Source organism: Urtica dioica, chromosome 4, assembly GCF_054948205.1.
Source record: "Urtica dioica subsp. dioica isolate 48M chromosome 4, U.dioica_male_clone48M_v1_H2, whole genome shotgun sequence".
In the NCBI taxonomy this organism is placed as follows: domain Eukaryota; kingdom Viridiplantae; phylum Streptophyta; class Magnoliopsida; order Rosales; family Urticaceae; genus Urtica; species Urtica dioica.
This window is the reverse complement of record NC_142759.1, coordinates 5,341,576-5,364,572: the sequence shown is the minus strand read 5'-3', so window position 1 is coordinate 5,364,572 and position 22,997 is coordinate 5,341,576. Positions and strand designations below refer to the sequence as shown.

Here is a 22,997-nt window from a genome sequence, read left to right as displayed (position 1 = left end):
ATAATTATTCATGTCTCCAGTGACGGATCTAGGTGGGGGCTAGGGTGGGCCAATGCCCCCCCTCAATTTTTGAAAATTATTTTTTTACCCCAAATTTTTATATTTTTTTATAATTTTACCCATAAATTTTACTAATAATTATGTTTTTGACCCAAATTTGTAAGTTTTTTTTCAATAATGCCCCTCCTAAAAAAAATTTCTCAAATTTGCCCCCCCTTGATTGAAATCCTAGATCCGTCACTGCATGTCTCCATGGACCATGACCATGTGCTCTAAAAGTACATAGGTCTGCAATATGTGAGATAGTACATTTAAAGTCGTATCACAGAGAGAAGAACTGAATGATCTACAAAAATTACCATGTCTTAATCAAGCCATAATTTTCTAGATCAGCATATATTCTTTTAAAACGGTAATACCCGACACAACGTTCATGACGTGAACATATAATAACTATGTATTAAAAGCGGTTTAATTATTTTCTACTCCACATAAACTAGATGTATACATATTTTGTTGTGAATTTCGTTGAAGTCGAAGACATCTGAGTTTGAATCACACATGAGATTTTTTTTAATAGTACCTCTTGCATCTCGAAAATGTCGTAAGGTCACAGACAATAATATCGCAGGATACGATAAGCTTGAATTTGGATTGCACTAAGACGCAGTGATATCCGAACGTAAACAAGAATGATTTTCTGGAGAAAAGTGTTTCAGAGAAGGATAGAGATAGGTTTGAAAATCAAGTGAAAAATTTCAGAAATCCAACGTGGTTTTTATAGGAATTTGTACCTGTTCGCAAATGGTAACGACGAGCAGTCGTACCTGTTCGTTTGAACGACAATTTTAGTCGCAAATGACACGATCGTTGACCAAACGACGCAACTATTCGTTTGAACGGATACTAAAAGACAATCGCCGCGGACTTGCCACGAGCTGAAGTGCCTAAGTACGAGAGAGCGACAAGTCACACTCTCTAAGCTCCATAGTATTTATTAATGGTTATTAAATTGAACATATATAAGAAGCTCATATTTTTAATGTTTGTTCTATGTGAGACTATTTCTCACTTGCACATTCTCTCTCACCCACAACACACTATTTTGTCCCATAGTATACAATCAAAGGAAAAACCATCTTTGTTAAATACCCATTTATTTTATAAGGTTTTTTCCAACATATTTAACGGTATTGAATAGATAAAGCATGCATGAGTTTTGCTATAATGCTTTGGCCTTTCAGTTGGCGCTGCCTAATTATAGTCCCTGATTACCGTTACACATTCATTAAAATTAGTCATGACTCATGATCCACCATATCCATATGCCTAACCCACTAAGCAGTCCTGAGTTTTTATTTTTATGTATATATTATTATATATAATAAAGTGTACATTTGAAACATTTTCGACGATGTTTTTCATTGTAAAAAAGACATGGTCTTTTTTCGTTTCAATTGATATTTGGCTTAGATAGTAAAAGAGATAACACAGTGCTACATTAGTTGTCTATTTTGTGACGTAAAAATTGGATACTTAATTAGTTTGATTCAAGTAAGATAATACGAGATCAAATCATTTGTCTAGTTAAAAAAACCCGAGACACGTATAGATTTCGAGAGATCCTATAGACATATTTTCTTACCCGTTAGTTTGAGCTATATAAAATACAGCATTAAGTCGTAATGCAATTGACATAACTCCTAATAAGAACATGATGACGTGTGCGTGTTATTAAAATGAGTTGATGCGTTAAGCTGTGGCCTGTGGATAGTGCCACAGAGTTGTGTTTGATGATATTTACTTTATAAAACGGTATCTCCAGTTGTGTCTAAAATATAGTACCATCGCTTTCAAATATGAATTATTATTGAAAAATTAGGAAATAAATTACCATGATTACAAATTAGTATAACAAAATTTTGGGTTTACTACAATAAATTTGATATATTCTTGTCCCTATAATCTTACAATTAGGGATTATTTTTAAATTATAACATATTCAATAGTTTATGACCAAAATCCAATAAGTCAAAATTAATCTAAAATTATGATTTTTTTTATATGTGTTTGTACAAAATACCCTTAATGAAATATCATTTTCATATTTATTTATAAAAAAAAAAAAGAAAGTAAAGTTAGAGATCATTATTGTTTGGATGCGGAGTTTTTTTTTTTTTTTTAAAGAACGATTTTTTTTTAGAAAATCTGAAAAAAAAGGTTTGAAAATTTGAAAATCGTTTGAAGATTTATTGACATTTTGTCTTTCCATCGACATGAATGTCAATAAATCTTCAAACGATTCTGAAATTTTTTTTGAAGATTTATTTAGTTGTCAATAAATTTTATGGATATCAATAAATCTTCAACATAACAAATTATTTGAAGATTTATTGACGTCCATAAAATTTATCGACAACGATGTCAATAAATCTCTAAATAATTTTTCATAGCCGTTTGAAGATTTATTGACATTTATGTCAATAATAAAACAAAATGTCCATAAATCTTCAAACAATTTCCAGATATTTCAAACCATTTTTTTTTTAGATTTTCTATTTTTTTTTAAACTTCAAAATCAAACGAAAATGATTTATGACCTTATTTTTGTGACCATTAAATAAATAACAAAAGTAAATAGAAAAGAAAAATATAATGATATTTCGTTAAGGATATTTTTGTACAAACACATACAAGAAAATAATACTTTTGGATTAAATTTGAGATTTTGGATTTTGATCTAAACTATTGAGAAGGTCATAGTTTAGGAATAGGGAGAGTTAGCTTAGTAATCTAGGAGCCCACCTCCTTTTGGGATCTAGCTGAAGTTTGATTTAATTAAGAATCTAGCCCACTTGATTTAATATTATACCGAAATTCCGATAATGCTCTTGTACATATATATCGTCTCAAGCTCACTCTGATTAATCTTTCAATCGCTCGAAAAACTTTAAAATCTCTCGTTCTGCACGCCGATCCACACTCTGTCGCGCCGATTCATGCCGCCACATCATCGCCAGTTGTCTCCGCTCGTCGTCGGTCATCGCCGCTCGTCGCATGTCGTCGTATACGCTTGTCGGAGGTCATCGCCGCTCGTCTTCGTGTATCGCAGGTCGTCGCCGTTCGTCTTCGCTCGTTGCCGGTCGTCTCCACTCATCGCAGGTTGTCGCCGGTCATCTCCCCTTGTAGCCGCTCGTCTCCATTCGTCGCCACTCGAAGCCATCTCCGCCAACACGTTCGTCTTCGTCATCTGTGATGTTAAGTTAATTAATTAATTGATTGTTACTTTAATTAATTAATAGATTGAACTGCTTATTAGGTTAATTCTATGCCATCCCGCTCGTCTTCGTCTCCGACAACTGTGAGGTCCACATTGATAGGTATCGTACACATCAAATCTTCACTGCTGATTTGCGAAAACTAGGGATTTAGTTTTGTTGTTCGCAAGTTAATTAATTTACTAGAAGAGTAAATTCAATTTACTTTCGTATTTTTGCTGTTTGAAATCGGCGGAGGTTGTTTGAAATAGGTGATGGTGAATACTCGAATCGGCAGTAAATCAAACCAATTTGATAGAAAATTAAAATTAACTTCATAATAATTTAATTGGAAGAGTAAAATTAAATTAACTACATATTAAATCAAATGAACTTTTCAATAAATTAAATTAACCGAAAGAGTAAATTTTAATTAACTCTTATTCACAGGGGTATAATTATACCTGCAAAAATATATGGATTCTTTCTCTAATAGATTGAAACTTGTGCTAAATATTTTTTAAAATGGGATAGAAGATTGGCTAAATTACAACAAATACTAGTTAGGAATAATCGCTTATAAATATGCTTCCTCCGAGTCTTCAAGCAATTGTCACCTTGCAGGCTTAAGCCCAATGCTAAATTTGTGGAAATGACATGTGATACTGTATGTTTCTGAAACTTATCCCAAGAATAACATGTGTTGAAAGTTTTTATCACGAAAATAATATTTTTCTTAATGTTTGTTAATTGTTTTTAAAAGTGTCTAATGTTTTGGGCTCATTATTTATTTATTATTTACATTTTTTATAAAGAAAATAATCTCAAATCACTCACTGTTTATAATTTGGAAAAAATACTATTTTTCAAAATATTTAGTACAAAATTGTAGTACATCAAAATAAACTTTATAGTGCTGTAACATCAAAATTTTATGATGCAATATTTAGTATAAAACATCAATATTTAACTTATTTTTCTGCTTGGGGTATCTTGCTCTATTTCTAAGTACAAAACTTGTAGCATATAGAAATAGGAAAAGAAAAAAAAAAATTGGCAAATATACCAGAAGAACAAAGTCATGCTTCGAGTTCAGAAGCTCGTCTGGAGGAAAATCCATTACGTACGAAATCTCCATGCAGAGACAAAACGACGTCGTCGATTTCCCGACGACGATGAGAAGAAGTTTCGTCGTGAAGAGAAAACCCACGGCCTGTGTATGCACAAGAGCAAAGGTCAACACCTTTTGACCAACCAAAGAGTTCTCGATACCATCGTTAGAAAGTCCGAAATAAAACCAACAGACACTGTGTTGGAGATCGGACCCGGGACCGGAAATCTGACTCTCAAGCTTCTAGAAGCTGCTAAAAACGTTGTCGCGGTGGAGATTGACTCTCGGATGGTTGAGATTCTTCGGGAGCGGGTTTCAGAGAAAGGGCTCGAAGATCGGTTGACTGTGAGTAATCTCGCCCATTATATGCTTGATGAAATGCCTGAATGAAAATGCGGTTCCATTCTCTCCAGGCATATATAGAATTTACTATTCGGTGTGATACTGATACCACGATATTAAAAATTGATATTGATATTTGTCTACCGAAAGTAGTGATAATATCTGACTGAGATTGAGGTTATATATATGTTCTAATTTTAGTAGCTCCAAATAAATTCTCTCTTCTAATTATTTTTGTTTTCATTTCGAGGGAGCTGAGTTAAATTATGTTAGTTGCTAGGTATCCCAGGAGGAACTAAAATCTAGAGCCTAATTTCCTATATAGGAATGTAATAAAGTCTAATTGAGTCGCTTTTCCGTCCCCTGCATCATTTTGAGTTCTTTCAAATCCTCTCATTTTTAAATCAATAAGTAATTTCTCTAAAACCTAATAAACAACCTTGCATCATTTTTTTTTGTTTTGTTTGTGGTAAAGATTATAAGGGAAGATATTTTGAAAGCCGAGCTCCCTCGATTCGACATCGTGGTCGCAAACATTCCGTACAACATATCGTCCTCGATCGTGATCAAGCTCGTGTACGGAGCGATCCCGTTCCGAAGCGCCACGCTGCTCCTCCAGAAGGAGTTTGCCGCGAGGATGCGGGCCCGGCCCGGCGACTCCGAGTACAACCGCCTGGCCGCGAACGTGGGCCTCCGGGCCCACGTCGAGCACGTGGCCCACGTCCCCAGGGGCGATTTCGTCCCGCCCCCGAAAGTGGACTCCTCGGTGGTGATCGTCCGCCCGCGGGCCCGCGCCCCCGAGGTGGACCTCGACGAGTGGCGGGCCCTCACCCGGGCCTGCTTTGGAACCAAGAACAAGACGCTCGGCGCCATCTTCAAGGCCAAGAGGAAGGTCTCCGAGCTTCTTGGGACGTCCTCGGATTGTTCCGAGGCGGGCTCCGATGATTTTCGGGAGAGGATTGTCGGGGTTTTGAGATCGGGCGGGTTCGAGGAGAAGAGGCCTTGTAAGATGTCTAATGAGGAGTTTATGTGCCTCTTGAGGTTGTTCAATCAAGCTGGGATTTATTTTCGTGATAGGTTATTATCAGATGGAAAAGATATAGGCTATGAAATGTTTTAACTACGTCGTTGTTTTTGGTCTATCATTCTTATTCTGGTAATAACTCTATTCTCATTCTTATTCCGTTACTATTTTAATATGTATAATTTTTTCTTTCCTTATTATATACATTTTTTTATTCTTTATTATTATTATTATTAGTATTATTTTTTACTCATTATAAGTTTAATTTAACTTTTTCCTTAGTTTATATTTTAAATTAATCAACGTTAAAGTCATCTAAAAACTAAAAATAATTTATTTATGAAATATTTGAAAATTCTAGAAATTTAAGGAACCACAATCAAACTAAATATTTGTGGAATCAAACTAAATTTAAGGAACAACAAATTTACATTCAAATATATCATTCATCAACAAATTTTACATTTACATTCTAAAGTTGCCAAAGAATCTCTACTACGATGTTGATTAACGTGTTGAGAATGTAGATTCATAAACACAACTATAGACACAGAAATAACAAATATATTCCTAGTTATTTGAGATAGCATGAGAAATTTTAATATGTACGTTTTCACCCACTCAACACATTGAAATCGTTTTTCATGGACATCAGAAATTCAAATCGCTATAATTTACATCCTCAACTATATCTTTGTTAGGGACTCTAAGCATACAATAATGTAATTTGAATCCAATTCAACGATTAGGTAACATATCTAATAACTAATACTTACTAATCATGCAATGATTATGAGAACGAGAATTTAATTTAGTGTCCCATGATCCATTTATAGGATAGTTCCATTTGAGAAGAAGGCTTTGGTTAATCTATTGTTTATAATATGCTTCGATGACTTTGTCGCTCAAGTACGTTGACTCCTTCATCTGTTTAACAAACCTGCGACGCCATAATTTTCAAAGCAATTTTCAGATGAACTCGGATGAAAGTGTGGGCCAACTATTTCTCACTAACGAGAAGTTCGAAGAGTGCGATACATTCATTAAAACTTTCTCGTTGCCTTAAGGAGAAAAAGAACATTTATATTTGCACAATGCCAAGAAGCAATAGACACATATGTGGAGAGAGCATCATAAGTACTTAAATCCCAAATTTCTATTGTAGGTGGATTATGATCATGAACGTTTTTGGCAAAAAAAAAAGTGTTCTTAAAGATATTATATATGCATACAACACAAAGGCAAGGACGAATGGCACAGTTGGTATTCTACCTCACTCTTGGTGTCTTTATTTTTCCTCTATACTTTATATCTTCACATCATCTGTATAATTTTGTCACATATACTACAAATTTAAGCATAAAATTACAAAGATAATTTTACACTTCAATGATTTTTACAAGAGATTATAAAGATCTTTTTACATTTGGTGATATTAACTCGTATCCTCGTACAATGAAATAATGCCACCTCGCTTATGAATATGATTTATAGGGTTAAACATATAAGTAATTTGGAATGAGAAATCCTGAATTATTGCGTACTATTATTAAAATTAAGAAAGTCGGTCTCTTATATCATTATGTTTATACGTTAGAATAGCCTAGTCAATTATTTTTGCATTAATTGAATACAATAAAATTTGATTGATAATGTACGATTTTCCAGGTATTTAAATCGGGATATAATTGGTAGTTAGACACATCATTTATTTAGCATATTCCACATGGGTTAGTCAAATTATGTATGTCGAATAGTAAATTGGGATACATAATAATTGGTTTCTTCTCCACAATCCCATAAACACTAGGATAACCACTTTCCACGATTACAGCCAAAAGTGCTGTTGGAGTTTTTATATTATATTTTTTTTAATATAATATATATCACACTGTATCAATATCTGATTGAGGGTTACGTAACTAAATGCATTATATGTCTTTATTTATTTATTTATTTTTTTGAACTTTTGTTGTCATAAACTCAGCAGAATTTTTTTTTTTCGAAACTTAAAGAGAGAAAAACAGAAGAAGAGTTCATCATCCATATGTTTTTTTTTTCCCCTGGAAAGTTCATCAATATTCTTAAAGCACAGTATATGTACTCATTTTGTTGAAATTAAAGCGTGACAAAAACTTAAGCAGACAAATATACAAACCGACTTTAACACAATTTTTTTGGTGGCAAAAATTTGGTGCAGAAGACTTGTGTTCTACGAAAGATTGGTGAGGCCATTTTCGTGGACTCTGATCATCATCAATTGTCCAGGTATTTTTTTTCTTGATACACGCAATTTATTTAGCTTTTATTTATTATTAATAGAATCAGACTTCATTACAAACCCTGCCTTTTCAAGTCCAAAATTCATCCAACCTAACTTTTTCAATAGTCTCTGGTTTCTCAATCAGCTAGAACAAAGAACCTCACTTCCTTCTGAAACGCCTTCGCATTCAGGTTGAAAAAAAGGTTACGTTTTTAAAAAGCTTATTCTCTTGTACGTGTCATCAATCCTTGATTGCAATTCCCTTTTTTTTAATTTTTTTTTGGCAGTGAATATACATACAAGCTAATCAATTTCCCATCTTTATTTATTTATTTTAAAAGCTAATCAATTTCCAATCATTCTTTTCATTTGCTTTGAATTTTTATTTTATCTGAATTTGCCTTATTTTCCCTTGAATAGACAAAAGTGACATTCCTCAACAAGTGAAATGTACCATCGAAAGCTGCAATCTGTGGTCTCGAGTGATCTTGCAATTATCATCGTAACGTCTCGTCTATTATGAACCTCGGATCACTTGAAATTCATTCTTTTTACCGATTCTAATAAAATCGCTCAAAAACAGGAAAATATTATTGATCGGTGCGTCGCTATCACTCTTGGCTATCCTCTCCTTGCTTTGGTTACAGTTTCAGGTAACTTAAATACTTGTCAAAAATTTAAAAAAGCTAACAAAACATTTTTATTATCATTTTTCTCATCGATTATTTATTTTTGTTTCGTTCACTAAAAAAAATAGCCGTTGTATTTGTTGCGGCGAAGCTCATCGGTGTAATTGAAGAGCGCATGAAAAGTGAAGAATTAGACTCAATAGACACTGATCAGTTTAGGGCGGAAAAATTGGCAATAGTCGCTCGCGATTATGGGACGATTTCGGGAAAAGATACGGAAAAGGGAGATATTAGAAGCACAATTTCTTGTGATGACTTGTATGATGGGAAATTGTGTGTGATTTGCTATGACGAGCAAAGGGATTCTTTCTTTATTCCATGTGGGCATTGTGCTACTTGTAACATTTGTGCTAAGAGGTATGTGCTATTTGAAATGACAAATAAAAGTAAAAATACAACGAAAGCTTATATTTTATTTGCTTAGAAAAATGTTCAGCGACATGGTATCTAGAATTGGAAACTTTAGTTGACCTAAATATATATATATATATATATATATATATATATATATATATATATATATTTTTTTTTTTTTTTTTCAAAACTGTCAAGAATATTTTCCCAATTAATTTCAACCGGTTACGAAAATATTTTTTTTTTCCACCAAATTTACGCGTTGAATGGTATTGCAGGATTTTGTATGCAGAGGAAAAGGTCTGCCCTGTTTGTAGAAGAATAATTGGTAAGGTAAAAAGATTGCCCTGGACTAGGTAGTTTTTGCTGAATTTGGAATGTTCCCAGAAAAAAATTCAAATAAAGCTAATATGAACTCTGATTATCGTGGTTACAAAACAAAAACCGCCAATTTTTAGTGTTTTTTTGGGTCATAATCTCTATTTGTAAATGTCATGATCCATAATATTTAATAAGTGGTAATTTATATTTTTAGCCACCATTATCCTTAAATTACTGGCGTCTACTGACTTTCTCTCTCATCCCGAGTTGAAAGCTTTTCTCTCTTCTCAAACCCTAGCCGCCAGAAGCTTTTCTCTTCGCCGCTCCCCTCCTGGGAGGACGCCGGCGCTTTGGTTGGCTCCGACTTGGGGGGGAGGCTGTCCTATCTTCTCATTACCTCGGAAATAGCTTTTATTGATCCCGCTTCTATGGGTCTCCTTGTCCTCGCCGGACCCCGAGCTTCGCCGGACGCCCTGGTCTTCGCCGGTGTTTACTGCAACTACCGTGCTCGGCCGTCCCAGCTCGGCCGACAGGGCCGCAAAGACGTCGCCGGAGTTGCTGAACCTCGCGGCCTTGCAGGCCTCGAACGTCTGAGTCGGCCCGCCCGAGACCGAGGTCACGTCCCACAGCTTGACGTCCGTGGAGCTCGACGAGAGCAGAAGCTGGGCAACCTCGCCGGAGGAGTGGTGGTAGGACCGCAAGACCGTGACCGGAGTCTGGTGGCTGTGGCAACTCTCGATCACGCCGCTGGTGTTGGTGTCAAAGATCTTGAGCTCGCCGGAGTGGCTTTCGACCGCCACGAGCGAGGTGGCGCGGAGGAAGGCGATGGAGGTCAGCGGCGCGACGCTGTCGTCCCGGCACGTCCGCCACGGCCGGATGCCTCCGTTGCGGATCTTGAGGGGTGGGACTTCTTTGAGGGCTTTTTCTTTGGGCACGACGAAGACACCTTTATTTTAGATTCAAGTTTTTCTTTGTATTTTTTGGGGTCCTTGCTCCGACTTTTTTATTTTTCCGCTCGGTTTCTTTTGGTACTATCTGGACTCGGAGTAGCCGTAGTCTCTTATCCCGTAGTGGATTTCCTGTTAGGTTTTGATCTATGCAGGTTGAAGGGTCATCTTATTCGTGGCCATCGGACCGAGGTTGGTTGGATTTCTCCATCGCCAATCTTTGGGTTTTTGAACGAGCCTCTCGTGTGCTCTATCTGTGCTTGTAATTCTTCCCGTTGTCGGAAGTTTGCACATAACGTACTTTTACCGGAACTTAGTATTAGATTCACTTGACTTAGGTCTTGGTGACTCATGTACTGAGGTGTCTTTCTCCTGTATTGATGGGTTTTTTTACCCAATTTTAATGGAAAATCCGTTCTATTCAAAAAAAAAAAAAAAAAAAGCCACCATTATCCTTGATCTATTTATTACTCGGTGACAATGTGGGCCCCACATCTACAATTTTAAAGGGATTTCTTCAGATTCTAGGCAAAATGATTTTTCCATCCTATCCTTTTCGAGAGAGAGAGAGATAGTGAGAAGCAAGATACAAATGTGAGCCCCACATATATAATTTTAGAGGGATTTCTTCAACTTCTTAGGATAAAATGAAATTCCATTTTATAACGGTGCGATCTTCGCATATTTTTCCATCCTATCCTTTCTATGAGGAGAGAGAGATAGTGAGAAGCAAGATACATATGTGAGCCCCACACATATAATTTTAGAGGGATTTCTTCAACTTCTTAAGATAAATGAAATTCCCTTTTATAATTGTGCGATTTTCACATATTTTTCCATCTTCTTGTTTTCCCTCGATTCAAATATATATACGAGGGGTTTCATTTTCATTCCTCTCAAATTTTTTGTTGGTTTCCACACATCCTAAAATAATAGAATGCATCATGTAAGCATATGAAAAATCTCGTTACTATCTTGCAGGAACTCATTGATGAGCTTCCGTTTTTCACAGTTGAGTAAAAAATCAACAATAAACAATATCGTCTTATATCTCATCACAGGATATATGTAATTATTTGGTGAGAATCACACTCGTATAAAATCTTGGACATAAACCAATAGCCCGAAATCGACGAGCTATGACTAATTTGTTGGAGCCTGTAAGAACCGGCAAGATTCTATGCATTTTTAGAAGATAACTGTTGCTTGACCAATGTTCAACCAATGATTAATGATGTATATTAGGATTTTCAATATATTTAATTTATGTATTAAATATTTGAAAAAAGAAATCAACAACGTACGAGGAGAGTGTTTCTTGGAGACCACCAGAAAAATTTCAAGAAATAAGTAAACAATCAGGTTTAGAACGAAACCTCCTTTTTAACCTATTTTTGAAGAACTACAAAAGAATTGAAAAATATTTTTTTTTTAAATTATACAAATTTTTAAAAGAACTCATGTTATCTAATAAGAGCTTAAAATAGCTAATACTAAACAAAAATCTCCAACGCGGATAGTCACAAATGCTTTTTGGCAAGCGAATAAAGTTTACATTTTTTGTCTTTCTATTTTTTGTAATTTTATTCAATGTAAATGTTTTTCATTGTTTTAATTAAATAAAAGGATATGTGGTAGTCTTGTATTCTTAAAATTGAAATTATCATTAAAAATAACTTAAGAAATTAAACCGCAAAAAAAATGCCCTCGCATTTAAATCCTTTCTCGAATACTTTATGAGTTAAATATCCAGGCGAAAAATACATTTCATATTATAATTCATACCTACATAAAGCCTCTTTTATTTTTGCAAGTGGTTTTTTTTCTTGATCGTTGCCGGAAAATAAGAATGAGGTAAGGGAACAAGCTAATATCGGAATAAATATGAAAAAGTGAGATTAACAAAAAGATTCGATAGTAAGTTAATTCAGGTAATATTCACAGAGAAACTCCTCTCACAATCTCCCGTAACCACCCTTAGTATTGGGCTAATAAAAACTAGTCCAACTATTCAGCCCAAATTTGTGATCTGAAAAAGCCCATTATACTCTCTGCTTCTTGAATTCTCGATAATAATAAAAAAAAAAAGGTCTCCACTTTCTGGAGAAAAAAACACGGAGAGAAATGGGATTCGGCGCCCTAAGATCAATCGTTCGACCACTCACGCGAGCCCTACTTCTTCCACACACTACATCGCCGGCGACGGCGATTTTCGCACCGGCGGCGATTAAATCGGAGCTCGTCAGGTTTTCATGGCTGCCTATCTCGAACCGCCTTTATAACAGCCTGACCGACACTCGTTTGCCCAAGCGGAGGCCGAGCAACACGTCTCGTCGGAAAAGAGCGAGCTTGAGACCTCCAGGTATGACTTTTCCAGAACCGAAGCCTTTTATCTTTGAGTATTAGTTTTTGGGGAAATGTGCTTCGATCATACATTGATACATTAAAAATGTAGCTCTGGGTCTGGAGTTTAGGGAGTGCTATTTGTTTATGAATTTGAATATATATGTGAATCGAGTTGTTTGGTTACTGAAAGATTGACAAGTTAGTTATGCTCGCTTAATATCCTGCAATGGAAAATCACTAGCCTTCTTAGCTCTTGGTTATAATTTAAAATGATCTGACATAGGATTTTGGGAAGCACAATATTCGCATACCAAGCTGTGATTGTTTAAGACTGCTAACTCTTGTGGCCATTCTTTCGGTTACTGAAACGGAATCATGGTTTTTGTATAGGGTTTCTGGGAGCAATTTTATCCCATGTTTTTTGTACAATTTGGTGGAACTGCGGTGTTTTTTTGACAAAATTTTATCCTTTGTTTATCAAAGATTGAAAAAAATATGTACTGGATTTACTATCAGTGGAAAATATGCTGTTATGGTTCTCTGTTTATCTCTAGCGATGAACTTGAAATTGGGGACTCAGACATGGTGTTTTTTTTTAGCAGAGAAGAGCATATTCTCTGATATTTATTTTCCTAGTTTTGGATAGAAGATCTACAATTTGACGCCTTGGGTTACTGAAAGTGATTTTGCAGTGAAATTAGTACATTTTTGTGATATTGTCTATTTCTAGTATTTTTTATATGAATTTATAAAAAATGACTTTATGTTTCTGCTATTATGAAATTCAGGACCATATAGAATGGTGGATTATGTTCCTGGTGAACCAATAGTTGCTAAGCCGAATGAAGGAAGTGTGAAGAGAAGAAATGAGAAGAAGCGTATCAGGATGCGCAGGGCTTTCATTCTGGTGCGTATTCGATGCTTGCATTCATCTTTTTCTCCACTCTTTTATTGATTTTTTTTTATATTGTCGTTTTATACTCCTTAATCCGGGTTGATGGTTTTCAAGAGGTGAGTTTTAAATGTTCCATTCTTCTATGCTCATTGCTCTATAGTTCCAGGATTCGAAGTGGGTTTTTGAATGGAATTTGTTTGGCTAACGGTTGATTAGGGTAGAGACGGTTTAATTCCCCTAAAGAATGTAGTGTTTATTTAGTTAGACTTGGTGATGAAAAAGTCTGTCAAGACTAAAGTTTTATGAACACAGCGATTGAAAGAAACCAATAAAATGATGAATCAGCATCTCTTAGTTCTCTCTGTAGCTCTCTCAGACTATCTCCATTTCTCTATCTAAGCTCTATATAGGAGCTTAGACGCTTAAAGAGTGATTTCTCGACACCGATCTTTGGATTATTGCTTAAAGGTTATTAGGCTTTACAAGAAGAATTGTTTAGCTAATTCTAATTTTCTTAGCGGTAGAGTAGTGTAACGAGAGAGAATTTTTTTTTTTAAAGAAGCAAATTAATTAGAGAAATTAATATTAATATTAATATTAATATTAATTTGAGCTCTAAAGTATCTCAAATCCTGTCACGAAAAGATTAGTTGATATTTTTTTAAAAAGAAGATTAGTCGATATCAATTTGTGGATTTTGTAAATTGAAGTTGTCCGTCAGAACTCCTCCAAATACATATTCAAGGGCTTAGTGTTATCTGTCAGACCTTGTATAGCTTTTATCGTGGCCTGGATCTCCAAAATTGCCATGTCAATGTCTCTCAATGAAAAGCATTAGTCAACCTTTCACTATAGTCGGGATACCACTCTTCAATCTAGGGAGTGTGAACTTCAATAAGTAGAAAGTTCAGAGAGAGGAATTGAGAGATTACTAGAATGGGATAAGAGGCTATTTATTTCATTGATTAATCTCATTACAACGGACTAGGACAATTGCATAGCTAAACTATGTTATTGGTTCCTTTCCATCACTGGCGCTACTACTAAGCCTTTTTTTAATACCATTTGGGTTAAAAAACTGGTCAAAAAGTGAATCTCTAGTATTTTTGTATTTGTTTTGAGTTTTAATTACTCTCTTCTCACTGTGAATGTTATTTCTTCACCCTTAAGCCTGCCCTAGGATTTGAATACAAAATTCCTGTCACCGTATACCTCATGTGTGATCATCATTGAGTTTGCTAAAAAAGAGGATTATTTCTGCGTTGAACTCTTGCAATTGAGCACTTGAAAATTCTATCCTTGGTTTTTGGGATTGTGTAGGAGGAGAAGCTGAAGCGGAAAGCGGAGCGACAAGCGGCGGAGAGAAGGAAGAGAGAGCAGAAAGTGGAACGGAAAATGGCTAAGGTGGCGAGGCAAAGGGCTTGGGTCGTGAGACTTGCCGAGCTCAAGCGCCTCGAGGAAGAGAAGAAGAGCAACACCATCTCCATCGCTTGATATCATCGCTCTTGTTTTGTGTTTTCACCCATTTATAAGTAGACCATGGTGAGTTTTTTTTTTTTTTTTTTTTTTTTTGGGTTCTCAGATCAATAACTTCGCTTAGAACAATGTATTTGACGCCCACCGTCTTCTTTATTTAAATTTTGTAAATCAAGCTCTTTTTTTTTTGGCTTGGAAATGATTATGCTATAGGTTGAAATGCGGTCAGAGTCAGAATATTGTTTTGGAGTCCATGAGTTGATTCAACAACCATGATGCATGGAAAAATAACGAATTTGAGTTTCAACGTTTCATGATTTTGTTGTCTACGGTTGAACTTGGAACACATGACCTCACATTAAGTGTGAGTTTGGAGGTGCTCACCGCCTAAACTACTACATTTACTTCGTACTAAACATCATTAGTAATACAAGAGATAATACAATTTTGACAACCTGAAATCTTTTAGGGAAAATGAAATAAATCCCTAGTACGCGTAACAGTGCCCCATCCCGAATTAATACACTTTCGATAAAGATAAACTTACAAAGTTCATCTATCTTTTGCGGATGGACTCGGTTTATGGAACAAATTGTTTCAGTCCGTCGATTTAATTATGTATGATCTCCGTAATCTCTTAAGAAAAACGTCTTGCCACTCGGACTAAGTCATTCCGAGACACATCATAAACATTAAAGGGAATTTGATTTGAAAATTCAGCACGGATGTACGTTTATAAATTTTTAACTTTTTATGAGAAAAAAGAACATTTTAAATAAACGGTTAACTTAGAAAAAAGAAGGTTAACGTTTACCAATTTGGCTCGAGTACATTTCTAAGGGGGTGTATTTAATTTTACTACCGAGTAGCAAATTCAGTGTACGCTTTTCCTTTGCTCATCATTGCCTATCATATGTTCCAATTTTTTCCAACTCTGTTTCACGTATAGTATCGCAAAGTTTTCATCATTTTTTTTTATATGTTGGAAGACAATGAAAGATCAACGAAGCTTATATCTTTTCACAACACTGTACAGATTCAGAATTATATGGAGAGCAAAGACAAGTAACCGTGACATATTTTGCCACTATTACATAATATTGGCTCCACCACTTTCAGTATGATTGAAGCCAAAGTACTAGTGAAATACAAAAACGACAAAAACATGATGACCCTCTTTTAGAAGTTACACAACTGCCACAATAAGGAAAAAAAAATTATAGTTTCATAATCCAACAAAAAAAAAAAAATATTACATGGGGACTTAAAAAAGATATGGGTTTTTCAAGAATCTCATTTTGGAAAATGGACAATGATTGTGACACTAGAACTAATACAATCATATACATAACATTCACGAATAATACATGCTAGTATACTGTTTATACACATTATTTTTTGAATCCACACAACAATACAAGACAACCATCCCCTAAATCATGTGTTGAAGTTGAAGATAATCATATTTTATAAATGACGTACATGTTAATTTTTTAAAAATAAATGATTTTCAGAATGATGATGGGTCAACCTGAATGGCTTTTCAAGAGCTTATTATTGATGTGACTGTAATGGGCAGCTTCCTCTTCATCTTGACAGTTGGAAAGTGGACAATCTCATCCTTCTCTGCTATCCATCTGTGCACATATTTTTCAAAAAAAAAAAAAAAAAAGTAGCAATTTGGTTTAGGGAAAATATATATAATTTTTTTTTTTATTATACAGCTTAGAATATGTTATTTTTGACACCTGTAATTTGTGACAAGGTGATGAAGAAAAATTGCTAGTTCAAGCCTTGATAGTTCTAAGCCAGGGCAAAGCCTTTGACCACCACCAAATGGTGTGAAACTATTATTGGTGTTCACATTATCTCCTGTTTTCTGCAGTAAAAAAAATAGAGGTAAATAAATGAAAGTGAATGATTGATTGTACTTTCTACGTTTTCACAAGTATAAAGTTAAAAAAGAGAAGTACAATTCTTTTTTTACTTACTTCCCATCTCCATGGATCAAAATGGTAAGGATTTTGGTAGTTCTCTTCAGCCATGTGAACAGAGATAAAAGATGCTAAGACACACCAGTTTTTGGGTATAAAAAATCCTGCCCAAAAGAGAAAAGTGCCACCTAATGAGATTGTCTGAACGAATTGCCAACACATGTGATGTGAATGCAAAATCTCTAAGGAAAGAAAAAAAAAAGTTCACTGACCTTTTATTTCTACGTCTTTAAGAGCTTTTCGCCAAACCCCATTGATTATGTTTCCTATTCTAAGAGTCTCACTTATCACCTTGAAAATTAAGCACAAGAGCTGATATCAATATTTAGAATAAAATTTTCAATCATAAAATAAGAACCTAATTTGAAATTAAAATTCAAAGGCCCATCAAATAGTTTACGATTCAAATTAAATAATTTGTGTAAACAAAAATGTTCGATAAAATTATATATGTTAACTGTTTTAACCATTTTTCTTTTTCGAACACTTGCCTAAAGCGTGCCATCCTATTTTATATTTATATTCCGGCTAACTTTAAGATAACCAAAAAGTTTTAATTAACCTAAAAAAGTTAATTTATTTTAATTGATAACATAGCTTTTTATATTTAATTATAAATAATAATAAAAAATCTTATGACTCACATTCTGAGTAAATGGCAGGGACATATAATCAGTCCATGTGTAATTAGTGGTGGAATCAATCATCTTTTTCCTCTTCAATTCCATATTTTCCTCCTGCAAAAAGACGCAACTTTCACTAAAAACCCAGCTCAGAAAATCAAACAAATGAACTAAAGCAATTTCCTATTTTACCATTAAAGCAACACCATGAAAGGGTATTCACCAATATGTCTCAACATCTATCAACTATAGAGATAAAGAAATAGTTCAATATAGAGCGCTGGTTATTCTAATACTTTACGAGTCTCCGCGATAGTGACAATACAGTAATGCATATATCTCTTTTATATATCACATTCCCTCTCTGATATGCCAAATGCAATTCATTGTAATAATTGCACTTCATATTGCATTTATGCTTAGAAACTTCCTCATGTTTATATAACTCTATATATGATTTTAAGGATTTATCTTTTGGTCTTTTCAAAGTGTACACCTTGGGATGGTGACTCATTACCTATTCAAGAGTCTCAGACTCTCAGTGTGTCATCAACAGTTTTGTTTTTGTCACAACTGTTTATATAAGTATATGTATATCCCACTATGAATCCAAATAAAAACATAGTTGACTTCGATAATTTTTTATACGAGTATACTTCATAGCATTTCATATCACCAAAAACCAAAAACAATTAGTATATTACTACTTGGGTACGTACGACCACTATTAATTTGAAAGCATTATATAACACGTATTTTTACTAATGAGAATCCTATAGGTAAATGGCAACACCGTGCACGCAAAAAATGACGCAAAACAATTTTTCATTAGTTTAAATAGTTTAATAAACACATCTATAGTTTCAAGTCCAAATTACCAAACTATATAACAAACTATTAATTTTTCTAGAAATCTAGACACATCCTCTTCTTTTATAAATTATAATACTAATATGATAATGTCGACGTAACACCCACGAAAATACAAGTGTGTATATATGAACTATATGTAATATAATTTGTCTTGGATATTCAATATAATTTATTTGGTATATAAGTGCGTGTCAATAACACAAGCACGTATCTACATGCATGCAAATACAAGTATGCTTATGTATGTATATAATTACATACACGTAGCTAATTAAGGCTTGGATCCCACTAAAAAAAGTTAAAATATTCTTTTCCATATATGTTCTCTGTTTTATATTAAGGATTTTTACTTTATTATAAATTATGGGATAATGGAAACGATTGTAAAAGAAGAAAGAGCAGGAGGGGTGGCCAGTGACGGAGCCAGAAAAGTTAACCATGAGAGACAAATTTGAAAACAAAATTCAGGAAGGGCAAACTTAAAAAAAAATATATATCAATGGGGCTAATTTGTAAACTTTTAGAGTAAATGTTATTAAAAAAAAAGGGCGAAATGTAAATCCGTGCCTGGGGTACCCCGGCAGTGAAGTGCCGACAGACAGCAGAAGCAATAATGAATGGAGGGGTTTTGTGGTCCTTCCCTTACCCTCTCAATCCCCAATCGTACGGCTCCCATTTGTCCACCATCACCATTACTTATGTGGGCCCCCACCCCGCTCGTGTGGTTACTTACACACGTGCGGTTAGGGTTTGGTTAATTAGATCAAACTTGATTATACGGCACGGGTTAAGATTCAATTTTAAGAGGCGTTATAAAATTCATTAGAGACGATATATGGGAGTTATTATTAGTTACTGATTCAATCATATGTATATATAGTAATTGATGTATTAAAGACGTACTGTTAAGCGGTGAAGAGCGTTGGGGTTGTCGGTGAGGTATTTGACGGCAAGAGTCATGGCCATGGGAACGGTCTCCTCTCCCGGGATCATCATCTCTATTATGTTTCCCCTCACGAAATCCGCGCACAGATTGTTGCTATCCTGTACTAGCGCCTCCACCACATCATTCGCTGCACCCCCACCCCCACCCACCTCTCCTTTTCTCCTCTCCACGATCACCCCCACAATCTCCAACAGCCTCTCCTTCGCCTGAAAATAATTGATTCATTCATTATTTCTTCTCTATATATAATAATTTATGCATCCACAATTATGTACGTACCTTGAGAGATTTATAAAGCCTTGTTCCCGGAAATTTTATAGGCAAGCAGATCAGGCCCTTAATAAACTCCTCAAACTCCCGTTTAAGCGAGTCCAACTCTTCCCCCGGGTCAACGCTCATCAACACTTTCACCAGCACTTCAAAAGCGATCTGATATGATCGTCGATAGATATCGGTTATTATATATATATATATATATATGGGTACAATTAGTCGAACCACTATAGGCTGATTAATTAAGAATCTAGCTACGTACCTTCTGGGCTTGGTCTTGGACGTAGATAGGGGTTTGCATGGATTTCCAGCTGGTCAACGCACGGTTGACCGAGGCCTCGATGTGGCGTGTGATACGAGTTTTGAAGTGAGGGGTCCTCAGGAAGGCGCCGATTAGGGCATGAACTCTCTTGTGGAAGTTACCGTTGGTGCGGAGGATGGAGTGTTGGCCAAGCAACTCGGTTATGGATTTAGGGTATGCTGGGATGAACACGTTGCCGTGGTTTTGGAGCACGGCTTTGTTCACCTCCACGTCTGTGGACACTATTATTGGCGTCCCTAATATGTTGGTTTTGAACACTTTTCCATACCTGAAATTGTAGTAGAAAAATTAATAATTATTATTCACGACTAGCTAAACTAAACATGACCACAAGTCAATAGCTATTCCCATGCAATTACGTAAGCGGAAGAAAAAATTTCAAAGTTAAACCGTTTAATCTGTTCTAATTCTGCTTATGAATTACAAATACTGTAAGTTAACACCTATGAGGTTATTTACGGTTTTTTAAAAAAGGAAAAAAAATACTTTAATTTATCTGCTTTGTAAGTAATTAGAGAGAGTTGAAAAGTGTATCATGGGTCAATTCATCGGGAGGCTGAAATGTTGGAATAGTCTGTGGTTACTATCTGCACACGCAATTACAGTTTCACAGTCTAAGGTCTAGACTTAGACTAGCTATAAATATACTAATGTAATTCTTTTATTACTGGTTTTTTTAAATAAAAATAGTTTTCTGTCGGAAGTTATCAATAGCATGTTTGAATTAGTTAATTTGAAGTTTTAACTTTTAACTCGAGTTTTCTAATTACAATTAACCAAATAAATAATTTAGATTAATAAAAGATTTCACTGAACTAGAATTTACTGATACTTTTTTATTTTTTAAAATCAACTATTTTTTTTTATCATAAATACATTAATAAGATGTTAATAAACAACGATTTACTAAAGTACAATAAAAAAATACAAATGAAATTAATCATGATAATATTTGTATAGAAAAAATCATGATTAATCGAATTTACACTTTTTCCTTGCTGGGTTGTTCATACATAACCATCTGTTTGGACATATAATTTTAAATATTTTTTACAATTCTTTCTGGCTACTGTAACAATAATGGCGGTGGATAAATTTTGTTGGGCAACCATATAGTTTCACCACGTGTGGATATCAATTGTATGATTGCCATGAATCTTTGAAATTCCACGGGCAACAAAATGGTACTACTAACATTTCAGCAGAACAAAAAAAACAAAATGGCACTAATTACATAGTCTAATATTTAAGTCTCGATCTAGCTATAGCTATATTTCTTTTTCTATTTTTTCTAATACTACTTTTGTTGACTGCTATTTCAAGTAGCTAGGTCAAAGTCAAACTTAAGACTAAGTAATTAGAGGACAGCGAACACTACTCCATATGCTAAATCTTTGTTCCATCTCAGGCATTAATCAAATAGATCGTATGTCTATTGATTAGTAATTAAATAATTACTCGGGTATTTATAGTTGATCATAAGCATAAAATTTACAACATTATTTTCCATAAAAAAATTAAAAAAAAAATCAAACATTAAATTTGATTCTTGAGTAGTTGAATTATTTGGGAGATAATAATTCTTAATATGAATATATACATAAATATATATTATAATTAATCTGTGAAATTATTGATACCGACCACGAGAGAAAACATACAAAAATATATAGTATGTACAAGTAGCGAAAGTATATAAATATATATATCTATCTCTCATTTTCTGAGTGGGCACCCAAAAAACAAGTGAAAAAATCATAATATATTTGGAATTTGGATAAACAACGTGATCTTATCAGTGGATAAGATCATACCTTATACATATACAAGGCAAAACAACAAAAATAAGGAGAAAAAAAAGGAACTAGCAAGAGAAAATATTTTATTTAAATGAATTAATATTAACTAATAAGCTGAGATGAATCAGAAAACTCACATAGATCTGCGTTTCTCCATGAAACTCACAGGCTGAGATGTGTAGCCACAAGCGATGAAGTTGATTGTTTCTCCAACAATAGGCCAACCCAAATTCCCTTTAGGAACCCCATAGTGTGGCTCGTCCTCACTAATTCCCATTGACTTCTCATCTATAATTTTCTTCTTATTATTTTGACAATAAAAACAAGACCATGCTGATATTACTGCCAAGATTCCCAAGAAAGAACATGAACCATAATAACTGAAAACTACCCAATCCATATCCTATACGTATGGCGTTTATGATCTCTCTCTCTCTCTCTCTCTCTCTCTCTCTCTCTCTCTCTCTGTTTTCAATGATCACCAACACCCCAATTCTTTGAGCTTTCTAACTTTTGAGAGGGATTTTGTTGCTAGCTAGTTTTTTTTTTTCACTTCATGCAAGGCCTGTGTATTATTGTACTGGAGAGAGAGAGAAACATCTTGTTTGTCCTTGTTAAGAGGTATTGAATGAGAGGGTGCGTGGGAAATAAATAGTCTTGAGTGGCTAGTAAAAAAAATGTAAATATCATATATTTATAGCATAAAATACCAAACTAGATTAAAATAAAAATAACAAAATATTGAATGAGAGAGATTTGGAAGATCTAGGGCATTGCAAGGTATCATTAAATGAGTTGGCCATCGTAATGCCACACGCTTGCTTACTTTGTCTTGACTTGACTTCGTTTGGGATAAAAAAAAAAAGCCAATTCTTCATTTCCATTTTCCAATCCGACACACACACACACAAACACAAGTGTTTTCCATAAAATATTATTCACAATAACATGGTTTTCATAGTTAACTACTCTTTGCTGGTTTACACTGATCCTTTTCCTTTACCTCTCTACTTTTTTTTTGGGGACGTTATTTAAGGTTTTGCCGGCCCCTTCAATTAATATGTACACAAAAGTAACCTCGGGAGAATATACATATTATATATATATATATATATATATATATATACATATATATATATTTA

The 22,997-nt window shown here is 34.5% G+C and overlaps 4 protein-coding genes across 5 annotated transcripts; 3 read left to right on the top strand and 1 right to left on the bottom strand.

Moving 5' to 3' along the window:
- The first annotated feature begins 4,256 nt into the window (after positions 1-4,256).
- On the top strand, positions 4,257-5,890 carry DIM1B (Ribosomal RNA adenine dimethylase family protein). Its single transcript, XM_089612966.1, has 2 exons — positions 4,257-4,713; positions 5,186-5,890. Exons 1-2 carry the CDS (start codon positions 4,339-4,341, stop codon positions 5,828-5,830), a joined length of 1,020 nt encoding a protein of 339 aa, XP_089469092.1. The 5' UTR covers positions 4,257-4,338; the 3' UTR covers positions 5,831-5,890.
- A 1,873-nt stretch (positions 5,891-7,763) lies between these two features.
- Positions 7,764-9,583, top strand: LOC149399631 (uncharacterized). Its single transcript, XM_089612995.1, has 5 exons — positions 7,764-8,002; positions 8,418-8,499; positions 8,581-8,650; positions 8,755-9,043; positions 9,319-9,583. The coding sequence occupies exons 2-5, from the start codon at positions 8,446-8,448 to the stop codon at positions 9,398-9,400; spliced, it is 495 nt and encodes a 164-aa protein (XP_089469121.1). The 5' UTR covers positions 7,764-8,002; positions 8,418-8,445; the 3' UTR covers positions 9,401-9,583.
- A 2,797-nt stretch (positions 9,584-12,380) lies between these two features.
- On the top strand, positions 12,381-15,339 carry LOC149399630 (protein translocase subunit). 2 transcript variants are annotated; one of them, XM_089613864.1, is made up of 4 exons: positions 12,381-12,670; positions 13,443-13,561; positions 14,870-15,091; positions 15,239-15,339. In XM_089613864.1, the coding sequence occupies exons 1-3, from the start codon at positions 12,433-12,435 to the stop codon at positions 15,041-15,043; spliced, it is 531 nt and encodes a 176-aa protein (XP_089469990.1). In that variant the 5' UTR covers positions 12,381-12,432; the 3' UTR covers positions 15,044-15,091; positions 15,239-15,339. The 2 variants fall into 2 exon arrangements, with proteins under 2 accessions (XP_089469990.1, XP_089469989.1); XM_089613863.1 differs by having other exon boundaries at positions 14,870-15,339.
- An 896-nt stretch (positions 15,340-16,235) lies between these two features.
- Positions 16,236-22,527, bottom strand: ROT3 (Cytochrome P450 superfamily protein). The gene is made up of 9 exons (XM_089613108.1): positions 21,993-22,527; positions 19,997-20,324; positions 19,741-19,890; positions 19,419-19,667; positions 17,664-17,756; positions 17,232-17,310; positions 17,017-17,123; positions 16,774-16,904; positions 16,236-16,662 (listed from the first exon to the last, which is right to left on the bottom strand). Exons 1-9 carry the CDS (start codon positions 22,253-22,255, stop codon positions 16,569-16,571), a joined length of 1,494 nt encoding a protein of 497 aa, XP_089469234.1. The 5' UTR covers positions 22,256-22,527; the 3' UTR covers positions 16,236-16,568.
- Between the last annotated feature and the right edge of the window lie 470 nt (positions 22,528-22,997).

Bases quoted from the DNA above. Each gene is read 5' to 3' on its own strand.
- LOC149399630 (XM_089613864.1), top strand. From the start codon at position 12,433: ATGGGATTCGGCGCCCTAAGATCAATCGTTCGACCACTCACGCGAGCC. The intron at 12,671-13,442 runs GTATGACTTTTC...TATGAAATTCAG, and splicing joins AGCGAGCTTGAGACCTCCAG to GACCATATAGAATGGTGGAT. The intron at 13,562-14,869 runs GTGCGTATTCGA...GGGATTGTGTAG, and splicing joins TGCGCAGGGCTTTCATTCTG to GAGGAGAAGCTGAAGCGGAA.
- DIM1B (XM_089612966.1), top strand. From the start codon at position 4,339: ATGCTTCGAGTTCAGAAGCTCGTCTGGAGGAAAATCCATTACGTACGA. The intron at 4,714-5,185 runs GTGAGTAATCTC...TTTGTGGTAAAG, and splicing joins GGCTCGAAGATCGGTTGACT to ATTATAAGGGAAGATATTTT.
- LOC149399631 (XM_089612995.1), top strand. From the start codon at position 8,446: ATGTACCATCGAAAGCTGCAATCTGTGGTCTCGAGTGATCTTGCAATT. The intron at 8,651-8,754 runs GTAACTTAAATA...TAAAAAAAATAG, and splicing joins TGCTTTGGTTACAGTTTCAG to CCGTTGTATTTGTTGCGGCG. The intron at 9,044-9,318 runs GTATGTGCTATT...ATGGTATTGCAG, and splicing joins TGTAACATTTGTGCTAAGAG to GATTTTGTATGCAGAGGAAA.
- ROT3 (XM_089613108.1), bottom strand. From the start codon at position 22,255: ATGGATTGGGTAGTTTTCAGTTATTATGGTTCATGTTCTTTCTTGGGA. The intron at 19,668-19,740 runs GTACGTACATAA...AATTATTTTCAG, and splicing joins GGCTTTATAAATCTCTCAAG to GCGAAGGAGAGGCTGTTGGA. The intron at 16,663-16,773 runs GTGTCAAAAATA...ATATGTGCACAG, and splicing joins CACCTTGTCACAAATTACAG to ATGGATAGCAGAGAAGGATG.